This window comes from Sarcophilus harrisii, chromosome 3 (assembly GCF_902635505.1).
Source record: "Sarcophilus harrisii chromosome 3, mSarHar1.11, whole genome shotgun sequence".
Lineage (NCBI taxonomy): Eukaryota > Metazoa > Chordata > Mammalia > Dasyuromorphia > Dasyuridae > Sarcophilus > Sarcophilus harrisii.
Genome location: NC_045428.1, coordinates 462,277,752 through 462,303,876, shown reverse-complemented (window position 1 = coordinate 462,303,876; position 26,125 = coordinate 462,277,752). Strand labels below are relative to the sequence as shown.

Genomic DNA, 26,125 nt, shown 5'->3' with positions numbered 1-26,125 from the left:
TAGCTTTCCTTCACAAAACTCCTCTACAGAGAATAGGAAAATATGTCAGAATGAATTCTGATGGGGAAATGCAAAAAAAAAAAAAAAAAAAAAAAGTCACGATGAACAAAGAGAGCTACAGACACTAGGATTAGATCAGATCAGGAGTATGCTATATCAAACAATCCAATGCCCAGAGAAAGGCTGAGAACCAAAGAGGTCACAAACCCATAGCAATACATTTTCATAGGGATGCCAACTGGCAATTTTCTTTTCCACTACCTAGTCCTGGGGTCACAGATCCAGAAACATAGATAAGGTCATAGATCCAAATGAGCCATGGATGGGGGTTGATTTCTCCAGATAGAGAGACTCTAGATTGTGAAGGTAGTTTAGAAACAAGCAGCAGCAGTGTGGCTGGGACTCTAGCTAAGAGTAGATCAGGGGGTCTCTGTTTCAATATCTAGCCCAACTTGCATTGTAATAACCAGGAAGAAATATCCAAACCACAGAAGAGTCTACAATTATGTCATTCTGAATTGACTAATAGACTCCTACTAGAAGCTTAGTCTAACAGTATTCTGATGTTGCTCAGACTAAATGCAAATCAGGAATTTGCAAAGTTCAGAATGTGGCATGATGGGGAGTGAGGAGCAGCAAACAAACTTTGCCTTGGATGAGACCATTTGGCGAGTACTGAAAACTTTCAAGTCCCCAACCTGTCCTTTAGTTCCTAGAATAACAAAATATTCAGTTGTCCCCAAAACAAGACAAAGACAATTAACAAGACTAGCCCAGACATCCTTTCAAAAGTGTCCAATCCTAAAATCAAGTCCAAACTAAGGAAATAGCCTGGAGTAATGAGTAAACAAACAGAAAAGAAAATCACAATAAAGAGATGAGAGATGTTAGGATAGAAAGGAAATTTAAAGTCCCGACCCAGAAGAAGAGAATGACTCCAAAATATTTACAAGCAAAGCCTCAGAATAAAAACAAACAACTTGGACACAAATTCAATTAGAATTACTGAAAAAGATAAAGCAAGAATTCATCTTTCGACTCCCTTCCCCATCCCAACCTCTCCTTTTCAGTTCCTTTTTGTGTGTTTTCCTACATTAGAATGTAACTTTCTTGGAGTTATGAAATAGTACAATCATTTTGGAAAGAAATTTGGAATTATGTAAATAAAAATACTAAAATATTTGTATCCTTTAAAGCAGAAATTCCATTACTAAATTTATTTCTGAAGGAAGCCACTCCTAAGAAGAAAGTCCCCATATATACCTAAATATTTATAGCAAAACTTTTTTGAGATGGCTAAGAATTGGAAACAAGTAGATGCCCATTCAGAGGGGAATGGTTAACCAAATTGTGACATATGAATATAATGGAATATTATTGTGGTGTGAGAAAATGTGTGCAATGAATACAAAGAAACATGAAAATTACTTTATGGATTAATGCAAAGTAAAAGAGAGTCAAGAAAACAGCCACATGATAAATGCAACAATGTAAGTAGAAAGAACTATATGCCACCCAAAATAAAGAGTAAATATATAAATGTATAAAAGATGTTAGCTATCTTTCTCTTATGTGTCAGTTACAAATCAAATGAATACCATCTATACTTTTATTTAAGACACTGAAAAAATCTTTAGTATACAACCCTGAAGCTGTATTTTTGGAGATATCTTTCCATGTTGGCATTAAATCATTAATAAGTATTTCTTGAGTATGGACTTCTTATTTTGAATCCATATGATTTTACCATCAAATCCATATCCCTCTTTTCTTCACATGAAATTATGAGGTTCTATAGTAAAAGCTTACATAAAATCTAAATAATCTAAATCTAATCTAATCTAAATAATTAACATAATTCCATTTGTCTACTACTTTTTAGCAATCTTGACCAAAAGTAAATAAAAGGAAATAAGAATAGTCTGGCATGACCTATTCTTAAAGCCATTGCTGGCTCATTGTAATTACTACTTCCTTTTATGGTTCACGAACCATCTCTTTAATCATCTGTTTTAATTATCCCCTTTTTGAAAATGTGGACAGTATTGGGCCTTCTCCAATCTTGTGACACTTCTCATTTCTTCATAATCTTTCAAAATATCTTGATAAGGGCAGGTCACAAGGATGTAGTTCATCTGGGTCAGGCGTTTTAATTCATTTGGGACAACTAGGTTTCCTCTTACTAATTCCTAATTTATCTGTCACCCATTCCTTTTGTTTCCTTTTTGTTTGGTTATTTACAATTCTCCTTGACAGAGAAAACAAACAAAAAATAATTTAACAGCTATTCTTTCCTTTATTGTCAATCATGATCTTCCTTATACTCACCAGCTCAAGTCCTATTCTTTCTTTGATCTTATTTTGTCTCTCAATAGAAATAAGAAAAAAAGAAAGAAAGAAAGATCCTAGGTTTTCATATCTTCCTTGTTCAGGGATTTTCTCAGAACATACTGCCTGCCAGAAGTCATCATTTTTGGACTAGTTAAAAAGCTTGTCGATTCTATTAAGTCTATTTGACCTTGAGTAATGAAGTTCTGTGGTGTCAATAAGTCGTGGTATAGCTTTTTCATCTTTCTTCCCATTAACCAAGTTGAGGACACTCAGATTTGCATCTGCAATACAACCCCTAAAATATTTACATTTTCTTTCTCTCATTGTTCTAGAGCAATAATAAGAATGGCCCTTACTGAGCAGCAGGCAGAGATATTCATAAGCCAAAATACTCTACTTCTCAAGAAAACCTTGTTTGTTGCTTCCAACAATAATATAGATGATATAACACTTTTAACCCTAAGCCTAAATTCTTCACCTAGAACATCAGCAGAAATTTCAGTAGATCCTAAAATAAGGCTCTAATGCTGGAGAAAATGAGGTAAGATATAAATTAGAGAGTATTTAATAATTTATTAAAAGGGAAAGATTTACTGGGACCAAATGGATCCATGGTTTGGTCCCAGGGCTGAATGAAACTATTGTCTCCAAGAATCCAGTAAGCAATGAGAGTTCTCAATGACTTATAAACACATGGCTCAGACTCAGGGGGTAGATTGAAACAGGAGCAGAGAGATGGAAAGGGACTCTGACAGGGTGGGGTGAGTCTCTGGAGATGGGGGGGAGGCACCCCGTAGATGGGGAAAGGCATCTTGATAAGATGGTATCTGACATTCAGATAGCTTGGGATGGGGAGAAGCATTCTGATACTCTAAAACATAAGATCTTTTATCCTTATCAAATATTCTGATAAAGAGGGAGGGGAAGGTTTGCAGGACCGAACTTTGAACTGATAATTATAGACTGAAGCAGAGAAACTGAGTCAGGACTGGGTCGGGATAATTAGAGAAACTGATTCAGGACAATAAAAGAGAACTGTAGCATTAAGGCTCCTATTAGCATCTGATGATCCCCCCCTTTTTTGAACCACAAGCATAGATGTACTTCTTTGAAGAAGTAGCAATTCCAGAAGAATGAGAAAGAATCGTCTGAGCTTTTGGCTAAAAGAATAAAGGAAGCCAAAGGAAAACAATAAAACTGATTAATAAGAATATAGACAATTTTACCATACCACTAAATCTAAATCGAAACAAAAGTAAAATTTCTAAATGTAATAAAAATAAGTAACTATGGTTAATTTTTTAAAAGTAGAGTTTCTTTAAGGAAAAATGTGATTGATACTTTAAAAATTAAGATGATTAATCTGTAAGGCAACTATTGTGATTTTTAGAACTCCCTTTATCATTTTTAATTTTTTTTAAGTTTGCCATTCATCAGCTTATGAAAAGCTGATACATATACACACATAGCTATGTATATCCTTCTGAAATGTGACTAGATTGAACTATGTCTTTATTTGTGGTTATACAGGAAGCAAGGGGCAAATGCAATATTTTTATTTGATGCCAGTCATTAGAAATTATTGTAAAAAAGACAAGAACTTCAGGTAATACTGTTTATTTTATTGTTGACTTTAATTTTCTTTTTCATTCATCTATTATATATTGATATATGCCAGCATTTTTTCACAAAACACAGGGTTTTTTTTAATCATTTGGTATAATTTTCCACCTACAGGCAATTATACACTAGGCCTGAAGTCAGGAAGACTTAATCTTCCTGAATTCAAATCTGACTCCAAAATATTTACTAGTTGTACAACTCTTGGCAAGTCACTTAACTCCGTTTGCCTCAGTTTCCTTATCTGTAAAATTAGCTGGAGAAGGAAGTGGCAAATCACTCCAGGATCTTTGCCAAGAAAATGCCAAATGGGATCACAAAGAGTCAGGCACAACAGAAACATCAGAAGAATGACAACACAGATTTTTAAAGAATGATACACAAAAAAACATAATCTATTTACCTCAGTTCCTGTCTTCATGTATTTGGAACCAAATCATCACACATTAAGGAATCAAAACATATTGCCAAGAGAGCCATCTTATTAAGAGCACACACACCATGCTCTTCCATATACTTGCTGGTATTTTTCTTGTAAGGTGACTAATGTAGAAACAAATGCCAGTAAAAGGAAGGAGCTGATTGACATTAAAGCTTCACATCTCTTTTTGTGTTGGTTAGGAATTGAAAATCATAAAGAAGGGAAAAGGACTTGTATGTGCAAGAATGTTTGTGGCAGTCCTCTTTGTAGTGGCTAGAAAATGGAAACTGAGTGGATGCCTACCAATTAGAGAATGGCTAAATAAATTGTGGTATATGAATATTATGGAATATTATTGTTCTGTAAGAAATGACGAGCAGGATGATTTCAGAAAGGCCTGGAGAAACTTATATGAACTCATGCTGAGTGAAATGAGCAGGTCCAGGAGATCATTATATACTTCAACAACAATACTATATGATGACCAATTCTGATGGACATGGCCTTCATCAACAATGAGATGAACCAAATCAGTTCCAATAGAACAGTAATGAACTGAACCAGCTACACCCAGTGAAAGAACTCTGGGAGATTACTATGAACCACTACATAGAATTCCCAATCCCTCTATTTTTGTCCACCTGCATTTTTGATTTCCTTCACAGGTTAATTGTACTCTATTTCAAAGTCTGATTATTTTTGTACAGAAAAATAACTGTTTGGGCATGTATACATATATTGTATTTAACTTATACTTTAACATGTATTGGTCAACTTGTTATTTGGGGGAAGGGGTCAGGGGAAGGAAGGGAAAAGTTGGAATAAAAGGTCTTGCAATTGTCAATGCTGAAAAATTTCCTGTGCATATATCTTGTAAATATAAAGCTATAATAAAATAAAAAAGAATTGAAAATTAAAGGGATACCCATCAGTTGGGGAATATCTACACAAGCTGTGGTATATTATTCTAATGGAATATTATTGTGCTATAAGAAATTACAAGCAAGATGACTTCAGAAAAATCTGGAAATATTTGCCTAGTGAAATGTGCAGAACCAGGAAAATATTATACACAGTAACAACAATATTGTTCTATGAAAAATTGTGAATAATTTAGCTATTCTCAGCAATACAATGATTTAAGACAATTCCAAAGGACTAATGATGAAGCATACTATCTACCTCCAGAGTAAGAACTGATGTTGATTGAATACAGACTGAAGCATATTACTTTTCCCTTTCATTTTTTCTTTTATTCAAGTCTTCTTATACAAAATGATAACGTGGAAATATTTTGCCTAATTGCACATGTATAACCTATATCTGATTGCTTGCCATTTCAGGGGAAAAGAAGAAAAGAGAATTTGGAACTTTAAATAAAGTTTTATTTATTTTTTTTATAACTTTAAATAAACTTTATTTTAAATAAAGTAACTTTATATACACTTTAACTAAATAATTTTAAATAAACTTTATTATTTAACTTTAAATAAAAATGTTTAAAAATTTGAAAAAAGACAAGAAAGTAAAGCTTCATTTTAGGAATAGGGCACCATCTCAAAGATGTGAGTTATTTCATCATTATCCACACTGATTATAAGACTACGGAGCATCTCAAGAGTTCAATCAGCAATAAATATGATGGACATTATTTTTCAATAGGTCCAACTTCATTCTATCTTCACAAACATTGCGATCTTCAAGCAGGTGCTCTGTCATGAGAAAAAAAATGCAAATTTGTACAACTGCCAGATCAATCTTCCTGGCAGGTCTGTTTGTGCAATCATCAAACCTTAACTAGAGATATTATAAAAGTCAATCTTCATCAACATATGCAAGACACCTTTACCTAGATTTATTTGTTCTCTCTCCTAATGGATATAATGTACTCAATCAAGTAAACTAAGTTTTTAGATAAGTTTCTGTACCTCTCTACCAAACCATATGACCCTCCTAGTGAGAGAGTAACAGTCTCTACTACAATTTTCTAGTTGCTTCACATTTTATAAAAAAATTCAAAGCCATTCATCATGAACTATTTTTTTTCTCCTCTTAGCTTTAACTTTTGCCTTTTGCCCTTCTCTCCTTCTTTACCCCTATCTCACACGATGAAGTAGTTTTACTCCTTACCAAGACTAACCCCTCTACTTGATCAAATGATCAGGCTCCATCCTTTCTCCACCAACAGATTGCCATCTCTATAATTCCAAATCTTCCACTTATTTTCAATCTCTCCATTTGGTACTAGTTCAATTCCTATTGCCTACAAATATATCTATGTCTCCCCTATAACTAGAAAAAACTCACTTGGCCTTTCCATTCCTGAAAACAATTATTCTATATTCTTTCTGACTTTTGTTGTTAAATTCCTTCAAAAGACCACCTGGAATAATTATTTACACTTTCTCTTCTCTCACTCTCTTAAATGATTCTCTCCAAAGTTATGATCTCTTAGTTTGTCAAATTCAATAGCCTCTTCTCAACCTTCATTCACCTCAACCTTTTTGCAGCCTTTGACACTATTGATCATAATTATTTTCCCTGATAGTCTCTTCTCTATATTTTCAGGATATTATTTCTCCTGGTTCTCTTTGTCTGCTCCCTCCCTCTTTGCTGAATCTTCATACTCTTTAATCAAAGGTGTCCTTCCGGGTTCTTTCCTGGCTCCCCTCTTCTTCTCATTGCATAGTACTTCACTTAATGATATCATAGGTCCCCATGGATTTAATTACTCTTTCTATGTTTATGATTCTCAAATATATCTATCCCTCCTCAGTCTGTGTGATGACTTTCAATCTTGCAATTCCAAAACTGTCTTTCACATATCTCAAACTGGATGTCCAATAGACATTTTAAGCTCAATAAGTCCAAAATTGAACTCACTGTGGATTTGCTTGCTTTTTATTTTCTTTCTCATTTTTCCCCTTTTTGATATGATTTTTCTTGTGCACCAAGACAATTGTGGAAATATACGTAGAAGAATTGAACATGTTTTAATATATTGGATTAATTGCCATCTAAGGAATATGGTGGGGGGAAGGAAAGGAAAAAAAATGTGGAACACAAGGTTTTGCAAAGGTGAATGTTGAAAATTATCTATGAATATGTTTTTAAAATAAACAGATTTAATAAAAAAAAATAAATAAAAAATAAAAATTCCATCCAGACGACTAAATTAGAAATTTTTTAAAAATTGAACTCATTATTTTTCTCCCTAAACTCTTCCCAACTTTCCCTTTCTTATTATTATAAAAGGTAACACCATCCTCTCAGTCCTTCAGTTTCACAATCCAGGAAGCATCCTCGATTCCCCAATATTTTTCACCCTCATTCCAATCCAAACTATTAACAAGGCTTGTTAATTTTACCACTGCAATATGTCTCAAATGTCCCCCCTCCTTTTCTGACACTACCACTGCGACAGGCTTTTATCACTTCATATCTGTACTAATGAAATTGCTTGCTAATGAATCTTTCTGCTTTAAATCTCTCCCTACTCAATCCATCCTCCATTCAATCACTAAAAAATGATTTTTCCTACAAAAAAGTATGGTTTTACATCTATATATATAATGTATAAATTTTTAAGGAAGCTTTATTGAGGCCTCTTGTTTCTATATCTCAGGCATTTCTGAGTATAGCATTCCCTCTCTCCCACGGTCAGCTGTGAACTCTACTTGAAACAGTTAAGTACCAACAGATACAATGACTGAACGCGACAGTATCTGCAACATTCTGGTGGGAAAATGGGGGAGGCTATACCTCATTATCTCTTCTCCCAGGACAAGATTGATTATTACAGACACTCAACTTTTGCTAGTCCAGACTTACCTCTAATTTCTTCTACCCATAGTCTGATCCAATGATATTGGCCTTTTGGTTGTTCCACAAACAAGATCCCCCCCTTTAAAAATTGGAACAAGAGGTTTGGCAATTGTCAGTGCTGTAAAGTTACCCATACATATAACCTATAAATAAAAGGCTATTAAAATGTAAAAAATAAAATAAAAAAATAAAAATAAATAGCATAATAGATCTTATACATTCCAATTCTTTTCTATTCAATCTATTCCATTAAAAATGTTTATTCTTAAAAAAAAAAAAAAAAAAAAAGATTCCCCCCTCCCCTTTTCTTGCTTTTGGGCATTTTCTCTGGTGATCTCGCATACCTGGAACATTGTCCCTCCTCTGCTGTGAGTATTGACTTTCCTAGCTTTCTTTGAATCTGAATAAAATTTTACCTTCTACAGGAGACCTTTCCCAACCCCTTATAATTCCATCACCTCTCCTCTGTTAATTATCTTCTGTTTATTTGATATATAGCTTATTTTATCTATGTTTACATGTTGTCTCTCCTATCAGATTGTTAGTTCCTTGTGGGCAGAGATTATCCTTTGCCTCTTTTTATATTCCTAGAACTTGGCACCCTATCTGGAACATAGTCGTCACTTAATAAATGCTGATTGATTGATTAATCTAGCAAGAGTATAGATCCAAGGAAAGGACATAGAAGCAAGCACATAATCCCTAAGCTCAGAAATAGTAAAGATCTTTCATCAGTAGTAACCCATGAAGTCACTGATTCAAGGTCTAGGTAGGAATTCTGAGGAAAATATAGAATTAGAATTTATGTATAATGAATACACTTCAGTCTGGAGAAAGAATAGAAAATTCTGCCCCATTCATCTCACATGTTGGTAAAGAGAATGGTGGTGAAGTGGGTTGCTTTACAGTCAGAAATAATTGTCAAAAGACCTGAGTTTAGAGTATGCAGGCTGAATCAGATATTTCAATGAACATTCCTTGTATTTCATCTCCTCTTCTTATTTTAATTCTCCTGGTTTAATTTCTGTTTCTGAAACCAGTTTCCTACTCATCTCAATTATTTTTTATTATTATTTCAACATTTTGTTGAAACTCAATACAAACTTGACCTAGTTTTCAATTTGGGCTCTATTTCTTATACTTACTGATGTGGGTTTTAATTATTCAGACATTTAAAGGAATTCTTTCTTTTTTGTCCTCTGTCCAAACAAGGGTCCACCTTATTCTACTTTCTTCTTCAAAGGATAAAAGAATAAAGGATGAATGTTTATTTCTATATAACAAATGGAAGAGATGAAAATAATGGAAATTTTGGGGGGAAATGACTGTTCTATATTATAATTTGTGAGATTACAGAGGAGGAAAGTACAAGGGCATCTTAAAATTAGAAGCAAATTTAAGGAAAACTGAGGTGAGGGAATCTTTGCAATAAGTTTCTATTATAAATTTCTCACATCTATGATCTATAGGAAACTGAGTCAAATTTATAAGATCCATTACCCAGTTGGTAAATAGTTAAAGAATATAAATAGGAAGTTTTCAAAGAAGAAATTCAAATTATCAATAGAAATGTGAAAAATGCTCTTAATCACTAATAATACCCATACCCAGTTATACTCATACCCAACAGATTGACTAATGGAAAATGACAAATGCTAAAAGGATTATAGGAAAACAGATACATTAATTCACTGTGGAGCTATGAACTTGTAGTATTTGTGAGCCCAAAAAAGCTACCCTTTGGCCAAGAGACACTTCTAGTAGATCCAAATCTACAAAGTGATCAAAGAAAAGGGAAGGGATCCATATAGACAAAAGTATTATAATATTTCTTTTTGTACTGTCACAGAATTGGAAACTAAAGATGCCTGTCAACTGGAGAATGGCTAACAAGTAATAACATATGAACATCATAGAATATTGTTTTACTAAAGAAATAATGAAGGAGGTAGTTAAAAAAAATCAGTAACCTGGATGGTTAAAAAATATCAACAATCTGGGAAGATCTGCATAAACTGGTGAAAACTGAAGTGAATAGAAGCAGAAGAACAATTTACACAGTAACAGCAATATTGTAAAGATAATAAACTTTGAAAGACTTAGTAATTCTGATCAATTAAATGACCAACTACAATTACAAAGGACTGATGATCAACCATGCTATCTATGTCCAGACAGAAAGTTGATAGGCTCAAAGAACACAATGAGATATATCTTCTTCTCTCTCTCTCTTTCTTTTTTTTTTTTTGAATATGACTAATTCAGAAATTTGTTTTGCATGGCTACACACACACACACACATATGCACATATATGTATATATATGCATATATAATAGGTTTTGCTTTTCTGGCCTTCTCAATGGGAATGGGAAGAAATAATTAAAAATAAAATAGAATTTTTAAAAGCAGCACTAGATTTTCCAAAGAACAGATTTCAAAAGGTTCAAAGAAAATCCATATAAGATCATATGGCTAGATCACTATCACCAGATAAACAATATCACCAGGGAAGTCATCATCATGTAGAATGCTTCAACTTTGCCATTCACACCTCAGCAATATTTTTAGTTGCTTCTGCCTCTCTGATTGACACCTATCAAGTGAGGCAAAAAAAAAAAAAAAAAAAAAAAAAAAAGCTAGAGAGAGAGGGGCTAAAAATCCTAGCCAATTCTTCATTGTCATCAGCTTCTCTTTGGACTCCATCATCTATATCATGCCCCTTCCTGGAGTACCCTCTGTCACTCTCCCCACAAATCCCACCCCCACTCCAATCTTTTCACTTTCCTTTTGTGTATTGTCTTATTCCATTAGATTATAAGTGTCTTGATAAGGATTGTCCTTTTTTTAAATTTGTATGCCCACTTAATAATGTTTATCATATTTCCTATCATTTCACATCATGCATAGCCTAAAATTATTTTTAATGGTTTATTATTTTTGCTTTTCAAGTAACAAGTATTTTAAAAAATTATTCTGTCCTAACCACTTCCTTTTGCCACCTCTACAGAGTAAAGCTGTTGTTTTTAAATCCCTCAATATATAACTTTCTGATCTAGTGAAACAAATTCCTACATTAAAATGGTCTAAAAGTCTTCAGAAATCATCAAAGTGGAGATGGAAAGCTTTCAAAAATAAATAATTTTGAGACAAGAAGGAATAATTCTGAAGAAAAAGAAAGGGGAATTTGTTTTTACATACTGTGTATGCACAGGAAATTTAACTAACATATTTAAAAGATACCAACAGAAAATGAAAGTAAAACAAAAGTGTATGTAAAATCATTGTACATTTTTGTAAGAAATTTTTACTTTTAAGTCATTTTCAGTTGTATCCAATTCTTTGTGATTCCATTTGGAGTTTTCTTGGCAAAGATACTAGAGTGATTTGCTATTTCCTTCTCCAGCTCATTTTATAGATAAGGAAATTGAGGCAAATAGGATTAAGCATTTTGCTCAGGGTTACACAGCTAGTAAATGTCTGAAGCTGGATTTGAACTCTGGAAGCTGACAGATTTGAACTCAAGGATTGTGTCACCTAACTACTCATTTTGAAAAATGTCAAGAACACTAAAGAAAAGAATGAGTTAAGACTGGTTTTAAAAAAAATGCTATAGACCAGTGGTTCTCAAACTTTTATTCTCAGTAGCTTCATGTTGTTAAAAAAAAACTATCAAGGATCTGTTCAAAAAGTTTTTGTTCACATGGGTTATATTTATAGTTATTTACTACTTTAGAAATAAAAAATAATTTTGAATTTGTAGACCCTCTGAAAGGGTTTCAGAGACCCCAACAATTCTTTGGATTACACTTTAAGAACCACTGCTATAGACAAAGGAATGAGGCTTTTATTAGCTTTTCTCCCTTAAATTGTATAGTGATTTCATTAACACAAGGAGCTCCTAATAATATAGATAATCACTTTGCAAATTAAAGTACTGAAGTACTAACAGGTAAAATGACTTGGCCAGGGTTACACAGTCAATTTATGTCAAAGATGGGGAGTCAGTTCTTCCTGACTCTAAGGTTTACTTTTTATCCTCTATGATCCATGCTCTTTGTTTCCTTTACCACTGTAATGATCATCTGGAATTGTACTCAACAGCTTCTAAGGTCCCTTCCAACTCTAAAATCTGTGATCTTGAGTTAAATTAAGTAAACAAGAACTGGACTAAGATGGGGATGTTTGAGTAGAAAGATAGATAATAGTGAGGGTCAAAATTCAAGAGGAACTATGGTTATTGAAAGTTCATAATGAAAGATAAAAGAGAACAAACTCAATGATTTAAGTCTGTGTTTGGGGAAGAAGGAAAAGAGAACAAAAGAGAAATAAAAAAAAGTTTTCTATAAACTAAGATGTCTTATAAGTAATTCAACAATCAATATGTCCAAAACAGAACTCACTTTTTTCCCTACAAACTCTCTCTCTTCCTAACATTCCTATATTTTCTATTTTCCCTTTTCATAATCACTACATAAATAACCTATTATTTTCTTCTCTCTTTCTCACCCTCCCCTCCCAATTCCAATCAGTAGCCATGTTTCCTCAATCCTACCTTCACATTTCTTGCATTCAGTCCCTTTCCTCTATTCCCCATTTCAGTTCAACTCTGTAATGTCCAGACTAGCTTTCTGGAGGATCTCTGGATGGGCCTTGGTCTTAAGAGGAGAAGTGATGAAGTCTGGAGAGCCACCATGAGGTTGGTCAAGGATGTGTCCGAATCTCTGAGTCTGAGACTGAGCTTGAGCACACACTCTTGTCTCTAGTCTCTCAGCCCTAAGGTATTTAAATACTTTAGTATGATTACATCACTACAGCACACTGAGCATGTGCCAACTGTAAAACCATTACATCATCATATCATACTAAGTATATGCCAACTAGAGTGATTAAATCATCACATTAAGTATATGTGAACTAGAGAACCATTATCTCATCAATCACACTGAATAAGCACCTTGCCCTAAATGTCCTTGTTTCAAGTATACCTTTCCAGAGTTCAGGCCTTCTACACAGCTCATCATAACCTTTCACCTAGAATTTTTCAACAGCTTCCTAATTATTATCTTTTCCTTCTCACTCCCAATTCCAATCCATTGTTCCCATTGCAAAATGGATATTCCTAAAGCATATTTCTGATTGTGTCACTCACTTGTTAAAGAAGTTCCAGTGTTTCTCTCTTTTCTTCCTTTTTAAGAAAAAACTCAAACAAGTTCTATTTGTCACTTAAAGTTCTTCACAATATGACTTTAGCATCCCTCTCCAGTCTTATTCTACAGTACTTTCCTACATGTACTCTATATTCCAATTAGGCTACTTGATACTTCTAGAGCAGGATTTTCCATTTCCTGTCTTTGTGCCTTTACCCAAGCTGTCCCCCAACCTAGAATACACTCCTATTTCATCTCTATCTCTTACAACATCTAGGTTTTTTGAAACCTCAATTCAAATTCTACCTCTTACACTAGACCTATTTGTTCAATTACTAGTACTCTCTCACCCTGAAATTACTTTGTATTAAATTTGTATATATGTTTCCCTTATTGGTGTAGATGTTCTTTAACTCAGAAAGAATATAAGTTCCTTGAAGTTGAGACTGTTTTTGTGTATATTTGAATATATAAAGTGAATTGAGAGTAGGATAGAAAGGAGACAGATGGTAATGACTTTCTTTTTTCACTTTCTTAAATGTCTAAATTTATGGGAAATGACCAGAAAAAGTGATACAACAAAAAGAAAGGGACTCTGAGTCAGAGAAAAAGAATAGATTTTTCTATTTTAATAATTAATATGATCAATATTTCATTTATCTCCTAAAATAAATAAGAATTTAACCATCAACGAATTAAAAGTTAAAGCTGTTTCTTATATGCTTAAAAAAAGAATAGAGGCAGCAAGGTGGCTCACTAGATAAAGTGCTATACCTGGAATAAGGAAGACTTGAGTTCAAATAGGGTCTCAGAAACTCACTAGCTATATGATCTTAAGCACATGTTTATCTAATGCCCTTGGGAAGAAAATGGAAGATTACTCCAGTACCTTTCACCAAGAAAATTTCATATGAGGTCACAAGGAATCAGACACTAGTGAGCAACAATAATGTATGCTAAAATAACATAGCTACCATGGCTTATTCAGCCTTGCTAGTAAATGACTAGATAGCATAACCAGAAAGTGAGTTGGTGCAGTGGATCAAGTGCCAGGTCTGAAATCAGGAAGACATGATTTTTCAAATCTAAGCCTTCTAGTAATTGTGAAGTACTTAGCACAATGCCTAGCATGTAGTAAGTGCTACATAAATGTTAGCTGTTATAAAGTATGGAACACACAGTCTCAGATAGCATTCCTTTCTGGAAGTAACTTGATCTGTAATAACAAATTAATGCTACTCAGCTGTGACAATTGTCTTCTTGATGCATATATCTCCCCATGAGAAACAAACCCTGACAGACTTGGCCCCTCCCCTGAAATTTATCTTGGAACTACCACTGGAGTAGAGCTGCATAGAATGAATTAATGCTCATTTTAGCCCCTTATATATAGTTTTCTCTAGATCTCCAGACTGTATTTTATTTCATCCAGTTATTCACTAGGACACCAGGATCTAGGCAGTATAGGCATCTTGCCAAATAACCTGATGTCCTCCCCACTCTACATACTCATTTCATCTCTTGCTCAGTAAACTATTCAATCAATATTACTATTATTATAAGAAAAGAAATGATAATCAATTTTTCTAGGGCTCTACTCACAATCTTTGTGATTACCTCAGTCAGAGCTACCTTTTTATTATATAGTTACCAGTCAACATGTGTTGTATCTCTCTACCAAAATGTAAGCTTCATTAGGGCAGGGATTATCTTTTATTCTATATCCCAGAACCTAGCAGAGTTGTCTGGCACCTACTAGTTGCTTTCTAAATATATTCTGATTGATCATTAGTCATGAGAAGTGCTAGTAGTACTGAAGAATAGTACACCATTGATCAATACATATTTATTAAGTGCTTACTATGTACCAGGCACTCTGCTAAATACTGAAGAAAGATAAACAGCCCTTCCTTAAAGGAGTTTACATTTTAATAGAAGTAACATGTAAATAACAACATATAAGATAAATACAGAGTAGAAGGAAGTCAATCTGAGAAGGGAAGTTTTCTGGGGGGAGGGAAGAAAAGCCTCTTGAAAACAGGTAGGATTTGAATTAAATCTTTAAAGATGCCAGGGCAGAGGTGAGGGAGGAAATCATTCTAGGCCTGGGGAACAGCCAGTGTAATGACATAGATACAAAAGATGGAATGTCCTCTTTGAGGAGATGAAAGTAGGCTTATATAGCTGGTAATGTAGATTTTGTGAAATGGGCAAAGTTTAAGAAGTCTAAAAGTTGAGAAGGGACTAGGTTATAAAAAGTTTTAAATGTTCCATAAAGGAATTTAGATTTGATCATACAAGAAAAGGGAGTCATTGGCGTTCATTAAGCAAGAGGACGAACACAGATGTAAGCTTTAGAAAAATCACTTTAGCAAATGAGTCGAAGAGGATGGATTGGCTTGGGAAGAGACTTGTGCCAGAGATCAGTTAGTAGGCTATTTCACTAGTCCAGATAAAAGGTGATAAGGGCTTAAAACAGGGTGGTGATTATTAATGGAGAAGAGGTGAAATTTATGAGAAATTGTGAAAATAGAAAGGAAAAGATTTGGAAGTGAATTGGACGGGTGCATATGTGGAGTTAAAAATGAGAAATACAAGCTAACAGAATACAGAATGAGTATGAACTTCGAAGGATTGATTTAAGGACAAGTGTAAAATGTTGGATCAGGGTGACAAGTGGAATCATACTATCATTGCAAAATGACTCCCAAATTTTTTTTCACTTATTTATTCTCAAGAATTATTATCATTTTTCCAATGCCCTGCTAAACATCTTCACCTGAATACCCTACTGGCACTTCAAATTCTACATATTAAAAACTAAACCTATATTATTCCTTCTTAGTCATGGAGCTTCAAACTGTGTAATCTTTGATTTTTTCCCTTTACTTTTTTTTAAAAAGCTTTTTATTTTCAAAACATATACATAGATAATTTTCAACATTCACCCTTGTAAAACCTTGTATTCCAAATTTTTCCTTCCCTTTCCCACACCCTTCCCTAGACAGCAAGTAATCCAATATATGCTAAACATGTGTGATTCTTCTATACATATTTCCACAATTATCATGCTGCACAAGAAAAATCAGTTCAAAAAGGAAAAAATGAGAAAGAAAAATACAAGCAAACAACAACAAAAAAAGTAAAAATACTATGTTGTAATTCACACTCAGTACCCACAGTCCTCTCTCTGAGTATAGTTGGCTCTCTTTATCACAAGACCATTGGAACTGCCCTGAATCATTTCACTGTTGAAAAGAGTCACATCGATCAAAATTGATCATTGTTTAATCTTGCTGTTGCTGTATACAATGTTCTCCTGGTTGCACTCACTTCACTTAGCATCAGTTCATTTAATCTCTCCAGGCCTCTCTAAAATCATCCTGCTGATCATTTATTACAAAATAATAATATTCCATAACATTCATATACCATAACTTATTCCAGCCATTCTTCAAATGATGTGTATCCACTCAGTTTCCAGTTCCTTGTCACTACAAAAAATGGCTGCTACAAACATTTTTGCAAATATTTGGGATATAAGCCCAGTAGAGACACTGATGGATCAAAGGGTATGCACAGTTCCATATTGCTCTCAAGAATGGTTGGATCAGTTCACAACTCCACCAACAATGTATCAGTGTCCCAGTTTTCCCATGTCGCTTCCAATATTCATCATTATCTTTTCCTATCATCTTAGCCAATCTGAGAAATATGTAATGGTACCTCAGTGTTGTCTTAATTTGCATTTCTTTGATCAATAGTGATTTAGAGCATTTTTTTCATATGACTAGAAATAGTTTTAACTTTTTCAGCTGAAAATTGTCTGTTCATATCCTTTGAACATTTAGCAAGTGGAGAATGGCTTGAATTCTTATAAATTTGAAATGAGGCCTTTATTAGAATGCTTGGATGTAAAACATTCGTCCCAGTTAATTGTTTCCCTTGTAATCTTGACTGCATTGGTTTTGTTTGTACAAAAACTTTTTAACTTAATCAAAATTATCCATTTTGTATTGCATAATGTATTCTAGTTCTTCTGTAGCCACAAATTCCTTCCTTCTCCACAGATCTGAGAGGGAGACTATTCTTTGTTCCTGTAATTTGCTTATAATATCATTCTTTATGTCTAGATAATGAACCTATTTCAACCTTATCTTAGTATAGGGTGTTAGATGTAGGTCAATGTCTAGTTTCTGCCATACTAATTTCTAATTTTCCCAGCAATTTTTGTCAAATAGTGATAGAAGTTGGGATCTTTGGATTTATCAAACATTAGATTACTATAGTCATTGACTATTGTGTCTTGTGAACCTAACTTATTCCACTGATTGATTACTCTTGTTTTTTAGCCAGTACCAAATGGTTTTGATGACCACTACTTTATAATATAGTTTTAGGTCTGGTACAATTAGGCCACCTTTATTTGCATTTTTTTCAGTAATTTCCTTGAAAATTTTTACCTTTTTCTTCTTCTATATGAATTTAATTAATATTTTTTCTAGCTCTGTAACATAATTTCTTGGGAGTTTGGTATGGCAATGAAAAAGAAAATTAATTTAGTTAGCATTGTCATTTTCATTATTTTAGCTTGGCCAAAAGTACTTGATATTTTTCTAATTGATTAGATCTGACTTCACTTGTGTAGAAATTATTTTGTAATTGTGTTCATATAGTTCCTGACTTTACCTTGGCAGATAGACTCCCAAATATTTTATATTATTTACAGTTATTTTAAATGGAATTTCTCTTTGTATCTCTTGCTGATGGATTTGGATGGTAACATAAAAATGCTGATGATTTATATGGATTTATTTTGTATCCTGCAACTTTGTTAAAGATATGAATTGTTTCTCATGATTTTTTAGTTGATTCCCTAAATTTGCCATCATATCATCTGCAAACAGAAATAATTTGGTTTCCTCATTACCTACTCTAATTCCTTTAATCCTTTAATTTCTTTTTCTTCTCTTATTGTTAACTAGCATTTCCAATACAATACTGAATAGTAATGGTGATAGTGGGCAACCTTGTTTCACCCCTGATCTTAATGGGAATGATTCTAGTTTATCCCCATTATTTATGATGCTTGGTGATTTTCCCTTCACTCTTAACTCCATATTCAGTTAATTTCTAAGACCTGCTATTTGTAGTTTTAGACTCTCTTCTACTCCTATTGCAGCCACCTTACTTCAGGCCCTTCTGTAGACAACAAAGCATGAGAATGGCAGCATAGTGTAGAATTTGTTTTGAAATCAGAAAAATCTAGGTTCCAATACAAGTAAATTAAGATTCTTTACTATTTAATGTTAAGCAATTGATATTTGATTTCTATGAGAATCAATTTGCTTAACTGGCAAACGGATAAGGAGAGAAAAATTTGTACAACCTACTTCATAACACTAATATATTGTTGGTGGAGTTATGAACTGATCTAATCATTCTGAAGAGCAATATGTTCTTAATTGTGCAACCTAATAAGTAACCCAGGATAATAGATATAAAACTGGAATGGACCCATGCATCATCAAGTCTAACTCCCTTATTTTATAGATGAGAAAACAGAGGCCTATAGAAGGTAATGAGGGATAACTAGTGGCCCAATGAAGAGGATACTAGGTCTGCAGTTAGGAAGATCTGGCTTACAAGTCCCTTAAACTCTGTTTGACTCAGTTTCCCCATCTATAAATTGGAGATAATAAATAATAGCACCTACCTTCCATGGTTGCTGTGAAGATCAAATTATATAACATTTGAAAATGTCTTAGCATAGTGCCTGGAATGTAGTAGTAGCTATATAAACTCTAATTATTGTTGTCTAGGGGCAGCTAGGTGGCACAGGGGATAGAATTCCAGACCTGGAGTAAGGATACAAATAATTTTTTTGGTTTTTTAGACTTGTGACTGTAAAGGTATAAGGAGCTCATTTTAAAGGACTTCTTCTGCCTGTGAAGATGAATATCTTCTATCCAAATCAAAGCCCAGAGTCATGTAGCCAATATGTGGTGGAATAAGTAGGACTTGAATCTATGTTTTTCTAATACTCTATCCACTAGGCCATATCATCTCTCACAGGTAACTGTGATAAACAATATTCCATGATCAATTCACTAAAGCACTGTAAAACAAAGTGCTATCTGGTTTTAAGAAGGAAGGTTATCATCAACTAAGATAGGCTACAAGGAAAGCATACTGTAAGCTTTAAAGCACAGCATAAATTACTTTTACACCATAATATTTTTAAAAATTCTTTTTACTTCTTGTTTATTTCTTCTTCATTCTTTCACATTATTGTGGGAAAATGGTTTTAAAAAACATCTTGTTATAGCATTCAAAATCTTCCTAAATGGGCTTCAAGTTATTTTCTAAGACATCTCTCTTATTCAAAGTTATAGTACAACTGGACCAATCAACATGCTCATTTTGATTTGACCTTTTCTTGTTTCTGTGCTTTCATTTACAATGCTCCAGTGTCTGGAATAGACTGTTCTCCATCCTTATCCACTGAAGTTTCTCAGTTGCTACTGCTTTTACAATCTTTCCTCATTGTTCCCTAAATTTAACTCAAGGCATTGTTCCTTTTAACTTCCCACCATCTAAAAGTGATGTCTTCCTCAAATTGCTGACTAAATCACTTCTTTGCAGTGTAACATTCTATATTGTTTCTTAGTTATTTGTATGTTTTATCAATCTCATTCAATCTTCAAATTGAATTGAGAGTGGATTGTTTTTTTATGTACCTTTATTTTACCATTACTTTCTAATAGAGTCTTTCTTAGAACCATTGTTAAATGTTTGTTGAATTAGAGGGAGAACTGGTTTTAATTGAAATGTGAGTTTTAGCCAAGTTGAACCTGAGGTAGAAATGGTGTAATTGAAATTTTCAATATAATTTTCAAGTGAATCCACCCTATTATTATCTCAATTCGGAAAATGAAAAGATAATATAAAAACTAAACCACTGAAGAGTAAGAAAAATAAAAATTAATTTTCAATACTGTTTATATACAGTGTTCTGAAAATTTAAGTGAAGTTTTAAGCTTTCATATCTATATTTCCATTACCAAATGTACTTCTGGAATATTAAAGCCAGAAAGTTCCTTAGCCCATGAAGTCCTACTTCCTTGTTTTACTGTCATGCTAATTACTAATGTAGTAAATGAGCACTGAACTTGTTTACAAAGACAAGATTCTAATCTTGACTTTACTAAGAACTTGTGTGAACTTTGGCAAGATATTTTCCCTTACCCTGTTTTCCAATTTATATAGAGAGTTAGACTAGATAATCTCTAAGGTTCCTTTTAGCTTTAATAAGATTTGTTATTACCTCAATTGTAAAATGAGGAACCCTGACTAGATTATCTCTGAGGTCTTGTCCAGCTTTAGATTTAATGATTCTGTTAAAAATAATGGGGGGAAGGTGGAATTAGTTTTTGACAGTGGATCTATGAATTGGTACAACCACTAGAAAACAATTTGAAATTATGCTAGAAAAAAGTCACTTCATTTTATGTATCCCCTGACCCGTTAATATATGACAGGAATAAACCAGTCTTTCTCTTTCTCTTCACCTTGCCATTTTGTGAAACAACCTCTCAGGACTCTAACTATCTTTTGGGAAAGGAGTACAGCCATGTTTCACCTCACTTAAATTTAGACTCTCTAGCCTATTACCTTTTTCTCCTAATCTGCCAATACACACCTCTCCAACACCTCTCTTCCCCTTCCCGTCTCCCCATACTGCTTTCCAACATCCCTGAGTTATTTTTCCATTTTAGGATGTATTACAAAGAGGCCTTATTTGATAAAATATTCTTAATAGCACAACATATTTTGTGGCAGTAAAGAACTCGGAAAAAGAGCATGTGCCCACCAATTAGAGAATAGCCTAACAAACTGCGGGATATAACTTTGTATTTTTATTTTATTCTTCATATAAAACAAAATAAAAGACCATTGTGATCAAATCAGTGCAACTTTTCAAATCGGATTATTATAGAACATGAATCAAGCCGATCTGTATTGTATTCATTTATTAAACTCCTTGAAGGTAAAAGCAAGTCTCTATGTCCCCAGAATTTCGCACAGTATCAGAGCACTGTGCTAAATACTGTGTGTGTGTGTGTGTGTGTGTGTGTGGTGTGTGGTATGTGTCTGTGTGTGTATGTGGTGTGTGCGTCTGTGTGTGTGGTGTGTGTGTCTGTGTGTGGTGTGTGTGTGGTGTGTGTGTCTGTGTGTGGTGTGTGTGTGTGTGTGTGGTTGTGTGTGTGTGTGGTGTGTGTGTCTGTGTGTGGTATGTGTGTGTCTGTCTGTGTGTGTGTCTGTGTGTGGTGTGTGTGTGTGTGGTGTGTGTGTGTGTCTTTCTGTGTGGTGTGTGTGTGTGTGTGTAGGATGGGTTAGAGGCTTCCGACAGAAGGTAGGATTTTACTTGAAACTGAAAACAAACACAGTAAATGCCTTTTTCGATCATCCACCTCCACAGTTTTCTTTCTTTTGCTTAATTGTTCCACTGAGGACAAGAGTTTTATTTCTTTGATGAGAGCCACAGGTCTCAGCCCCCGGAGTTTTAATAATAATAATAATAATTATTATATATATATATAAAAGAGTGCCTCTAATCGGTATTTTGCGGTGCCTTTTACGCAGCGCTCAGAGCAGCCAGTGCTCTAAGTGTCGGTCTCTCTCTAAGGCTCTCCCGGCCATCAGGGCAGTACCAGGGGACAAAGGCGGGCGACAGCGAGCGTTAACACGGACCCTGCCCAGCGTCTACAAGCAAGCGGCGAGCTCCCCGTGAGCGGCCAAAGCCCACAGCTCTCCCGTGCACTCCGCTCCGTCCGCCAGCTTTTCCTGGCCCGCGGGAGAACCGCCCCGGCCCTGACGCAGCCCGTACCCGCAAAGGCCGTTGTGGCTGTTGAGCCCCCAGCCGCAGACGCAGAGCGCGCCGCCACGCCGCCCCCCCTCCCCTTCCGCCCCTCCGGGCCTCTCCTGCGCTTGCGCGCGACCGGAAAGTTCGCGAAGGTTCCCGAAGCGGAACCGGCCGTTTCCGGAAACTGACTCGCTGAAGAAGTCAGACAGCAGATTGCGGTTGAGGAGTCCCTGCAGCCGCCGCTGCGGTCCGGCTTCTGTCAGTTTGCTCGTCGCGGCGGAGAGAAAATGTCCTTGCTGTGCTACAACAGAGGCTGCGGCCAGCGCTTTGATCCTGAAACCAACACGGAGGGTAAGAGGATCCTTGCTGCGGCCCCCCGCCGGCGCCCCCCTCCTCCCTTTCGCCCCCCGGGTCGGGGCTTTTGGGGTGGCCCGGTTCCCCTCCCCCATCGGGAAAGCGAGCCGCTGGCCAGTGAGCGCGGCCCGACCGCCCGTAGCCCCAGGCCGGGCTGCCGAGTCCCCTTTCCCCAAGTCCCTGCCTTCCGCAGCCCTTCGGCCATCCTCAGTCGGATTTGACCACTTCCCGCGGCTACCGAGCCTGGGAGTCGTGATGCGCTCCCTCTCTAGCTACCTGCGCTCCCCAAACGGCCTCTCCGTTCCTTCTCTCTCCTGTGCTTGCCCCTCTGTCCCCCTCATCCCACCCCCAAATACAGATCCTAACTCACCCCGGCCCCACGTGCTTGCCTAGTCATCTGCATCGCTCCCCTGCTCCGTTCTCTTCTTCTGTCAACTTCATTCCTTCTTACTAAGTAATACTTCGGGACGTAACTAAAGAAAATATTAGAGCCTTTGCTTTTTATTCCAAAGAGTAAAACTGGGTCCTCATACGGTCTAGGTTTAGGAAAGGCATCTCAGTTATGCGTCCTCAGTGTTCATAGAGGTCTTACAGTAGACAATGCAAGAAATCCAGAATTTTATCTTCCCTCTGTTGTAAAACTTTTTTTTTTTTTTAATTAATTTTCTATATCTCTATTTGGAAAGATAACTGCAACTTTTGCTGATTTGTCTACATTATTCTGGATTTAGTCTGTTGTAAAGCGTCAGTTTTGTTTCTGGACTTGATATGAAGGACAACTGTAATAACACAATAGTTGAAATTTTTCTTATACTCCCTCACTTATAGTAGAATGAGGAGTTAGAGGACCTGTCCAGCTTTTCTAGCCAACTTTCTAGGCCCCAATCTTCCTTAAATCTGATTCTGAGTGGCCGTCTGATTTTTAGGTATGACTATACATATAAAATGTATGTGTACCTAGGTGGTATTTTATGTTTTATTTATACAACATATTACGTTGTAGAATCATCTACACTGATAGATGGGGTATTTTATGTTTTATTTATACAACATATTACTTTGTAGAATCACAGCGCATTGGAGATCATGGATTTTGGCCCTTTGTCCTTACATTTGTAGCACTTGATGAATATTTGGAGATTGAATGGATGTTGTGAGTTCAGATCAAATACTGTGTTACCTTTAGGAACATGTGGGAATATGCTCTTAGAGAAACCAGGTAGAATATGTAAAATTTTGGGGGAAAGTAGCTATTTAGATTTAGGATAAAAGAGAGATTGTTTTTAGATAAAGGTTTAAAGATAGAATTGGATCCCTTTTGTTATAGGGATGTTGAGGAATTGTAAGGATTTTAATAGCATCTTGAATTAGTTGGGGAATAGATTTCTACACTATGTGGGCAATTTTGCCAACTCTTAAATTCTATGAAATATTTATCTTGAGCCAGAAGTGATTTGATGAAATAAGGATATTTGGAATAAAGGACTTTTTAGAGTAAATGTGACATCTAATCTTTAGTATTTTTTGCTTAACTTAAATGTGGGAATCATGAGGATGTAGATGTAAAGTACAATTGGGGGAGGAAAAAAAATAGGATCAAGTAAAAGCTGAGATTATCTTATACCAAGATAGTGAGTAAAACCATGTTTTGATTGCATGGAAGAATATGAATCAACTAAATTTAAACCAAGTTCATATAAAGTAAAAGTTTTTAAACTTTTTTGATTTATAGATTCCTCTGACATTATGGTGAAGCCTATGGACCCCTTCTCAGCAAAGATATGTTTAAATGCATTGGCAAAATGACAAGATTACAAAGGAAAGCATTTATAATGAAATGCAATTATCAAAATATTTTTTAAAGTTCATGGACTCCTGCAGAGAGTAGAGCCATCTTATGTAACAATATTTTTTAAAGAAAAAAGGAAGAGGAGGAAAAAAAATAAGCAAGACTGATTGATACATCAAAAAAGTCTGAAAGTATATGCATTTTCTCACTTCTGTGGACCTCTGCAAAAGAGTGGTTTGGGAGATGCCTTTTCACATCTTTTTCGGATTATAATTGTTTTTTTATAATATCACAACATTAATTTTTCATTGTTTTATGTTCTTTCCACTTGCATTATTATAGACCTTATGTTTGTAGTTGATTGTGTAAATCTTTTCGTGTTTTTCTGTTCATCAAATTTTATTATCTATTCTATAATTTGTTTAGTCATTCCCCCAAATGATGGTCATATACTTTGTTTCAGAATTGTATTGTAGCTGTTTTAGTGTTAATGGGGACTTTCTTATCAGTGATTTCTTTGGGGGATTTATCTAGTAGTGAAATGGCTGGGTTAAAGGAATTGGACATTTAGCATTTAGTCAGTTAATTTGTACAATTCCAAATTATTTTCTAAAATAGTTACTATTGATCCCAAACTTGTCAATGTTGCTGAATGCCCTCTCTTTCTACTATCCATTTCTATGATACTGCCCATTCCAATCTTTTGTCAATTTTTTGAATTTGAGGTTGAAGGTTGTTTTGATTAGGATTTCTTTTAGTATTGGTGATTTGGAATACTCCTTCATATTATTGTTAATAGTTTGTGGTTCTTTCAAGAATTATTCGTGTTCTTTTACCTATTATTTATTGGGAAATGGTTTTTGGTCATATACAAGCAATTGAACTTGGTAGCTCAGTGGACAGAGTGCTGGCCCTGAAGTCTGAGGTCAGATTTGAATTCACAAAGATAAATTTTTTCCATGATGCCTATAAACGAGTCCAGATTTCTCAAAGTACTCACTGGACTTAACCATTCCTTTAAATTATTATCTTTTGTCTCTTTCCTCTTTCAGCCAAACTCCTAGAAAAAATTTTTTTTTTCTGTATTTGTTGCCTATACTTCATATGCCACTTCTTATGCCTTTTAATTTCTAATCTCACCATTCTTAAGTGCCAAATCTGATTGTTTTTTGTCAGTTTTTCTTGATCTCTGGGTAACTGATATTGTTGATCCTCTTTTTTTCTGGATACTCTTTTCCTTGGGTTATCCTTTTTGGATAATTCAGCTTTCTTAGTTCTCCTAGTTTGATCACACCTTCATGATTTTCTATACTAGCTGGTCATACACCCAACTATGATTGCACTATGGCTTAGTTCTTTTTCTCTTATTTCCCTATACTTTCTTGGTGACCCCACCAGTTTTCATTGCTTTATCATCACCATGCAAATGCCAGATTTGTATTTCCAGTTCTGTGTAAACATCTATATACTAGATATCTTAAATTGATTGAGCTTGTTGAAAACAGCTTAGTATAGTTAACCTAAAACTTAACCCTATTCCAAATTGTATTTTTAGTGAGCGCATCACCATCCTTCTAAACAACCTTGAGTTCTTTCTATAACTTTAACTCTCCCTCATGCAAGTTGCCAAATTTCAGTTTTTCTACCACAGTATGACTCATTCTTCTCCTCTTTCTCCTCTGAACAGCTCTTATCTTAGTTCTAACCTTCATCACCTCTTGCCGAGACTTTGGTTTAAACCTCTTAATTGATCTCCCTGCTTCATATCCCT

At 34.9% G+C, this 26,125-nt stretch overlaps 1 protein-coding gene across 1 annotated transcript in view; it reads left to right on the top strand.

Moving 5' to 3' along the window:
• The first annotated feature begins 22,347 nt into the window (after positions 1 to 22,347).
• The window catches only part of CHORDC1 (cysteine and histidine rich domain containing 1), a 28,009-nt gene continuing 24,231 nt past the window's right edge, over positions 22,348 to 26,125 (top strand). Inside the window, exon 1 of the mRNA XM_031960967.1 lies at positions 22,348 to 22,562. Coding sequence (XP_031816827.1) covers positions 22,499 to 22,562 — 64 coding nt within the window. The 5' untranslated portion in view covers positions 22,348 to 22,498. The remainder of the gene's footprint in view (positions 22,563 to 26,125) is intronic.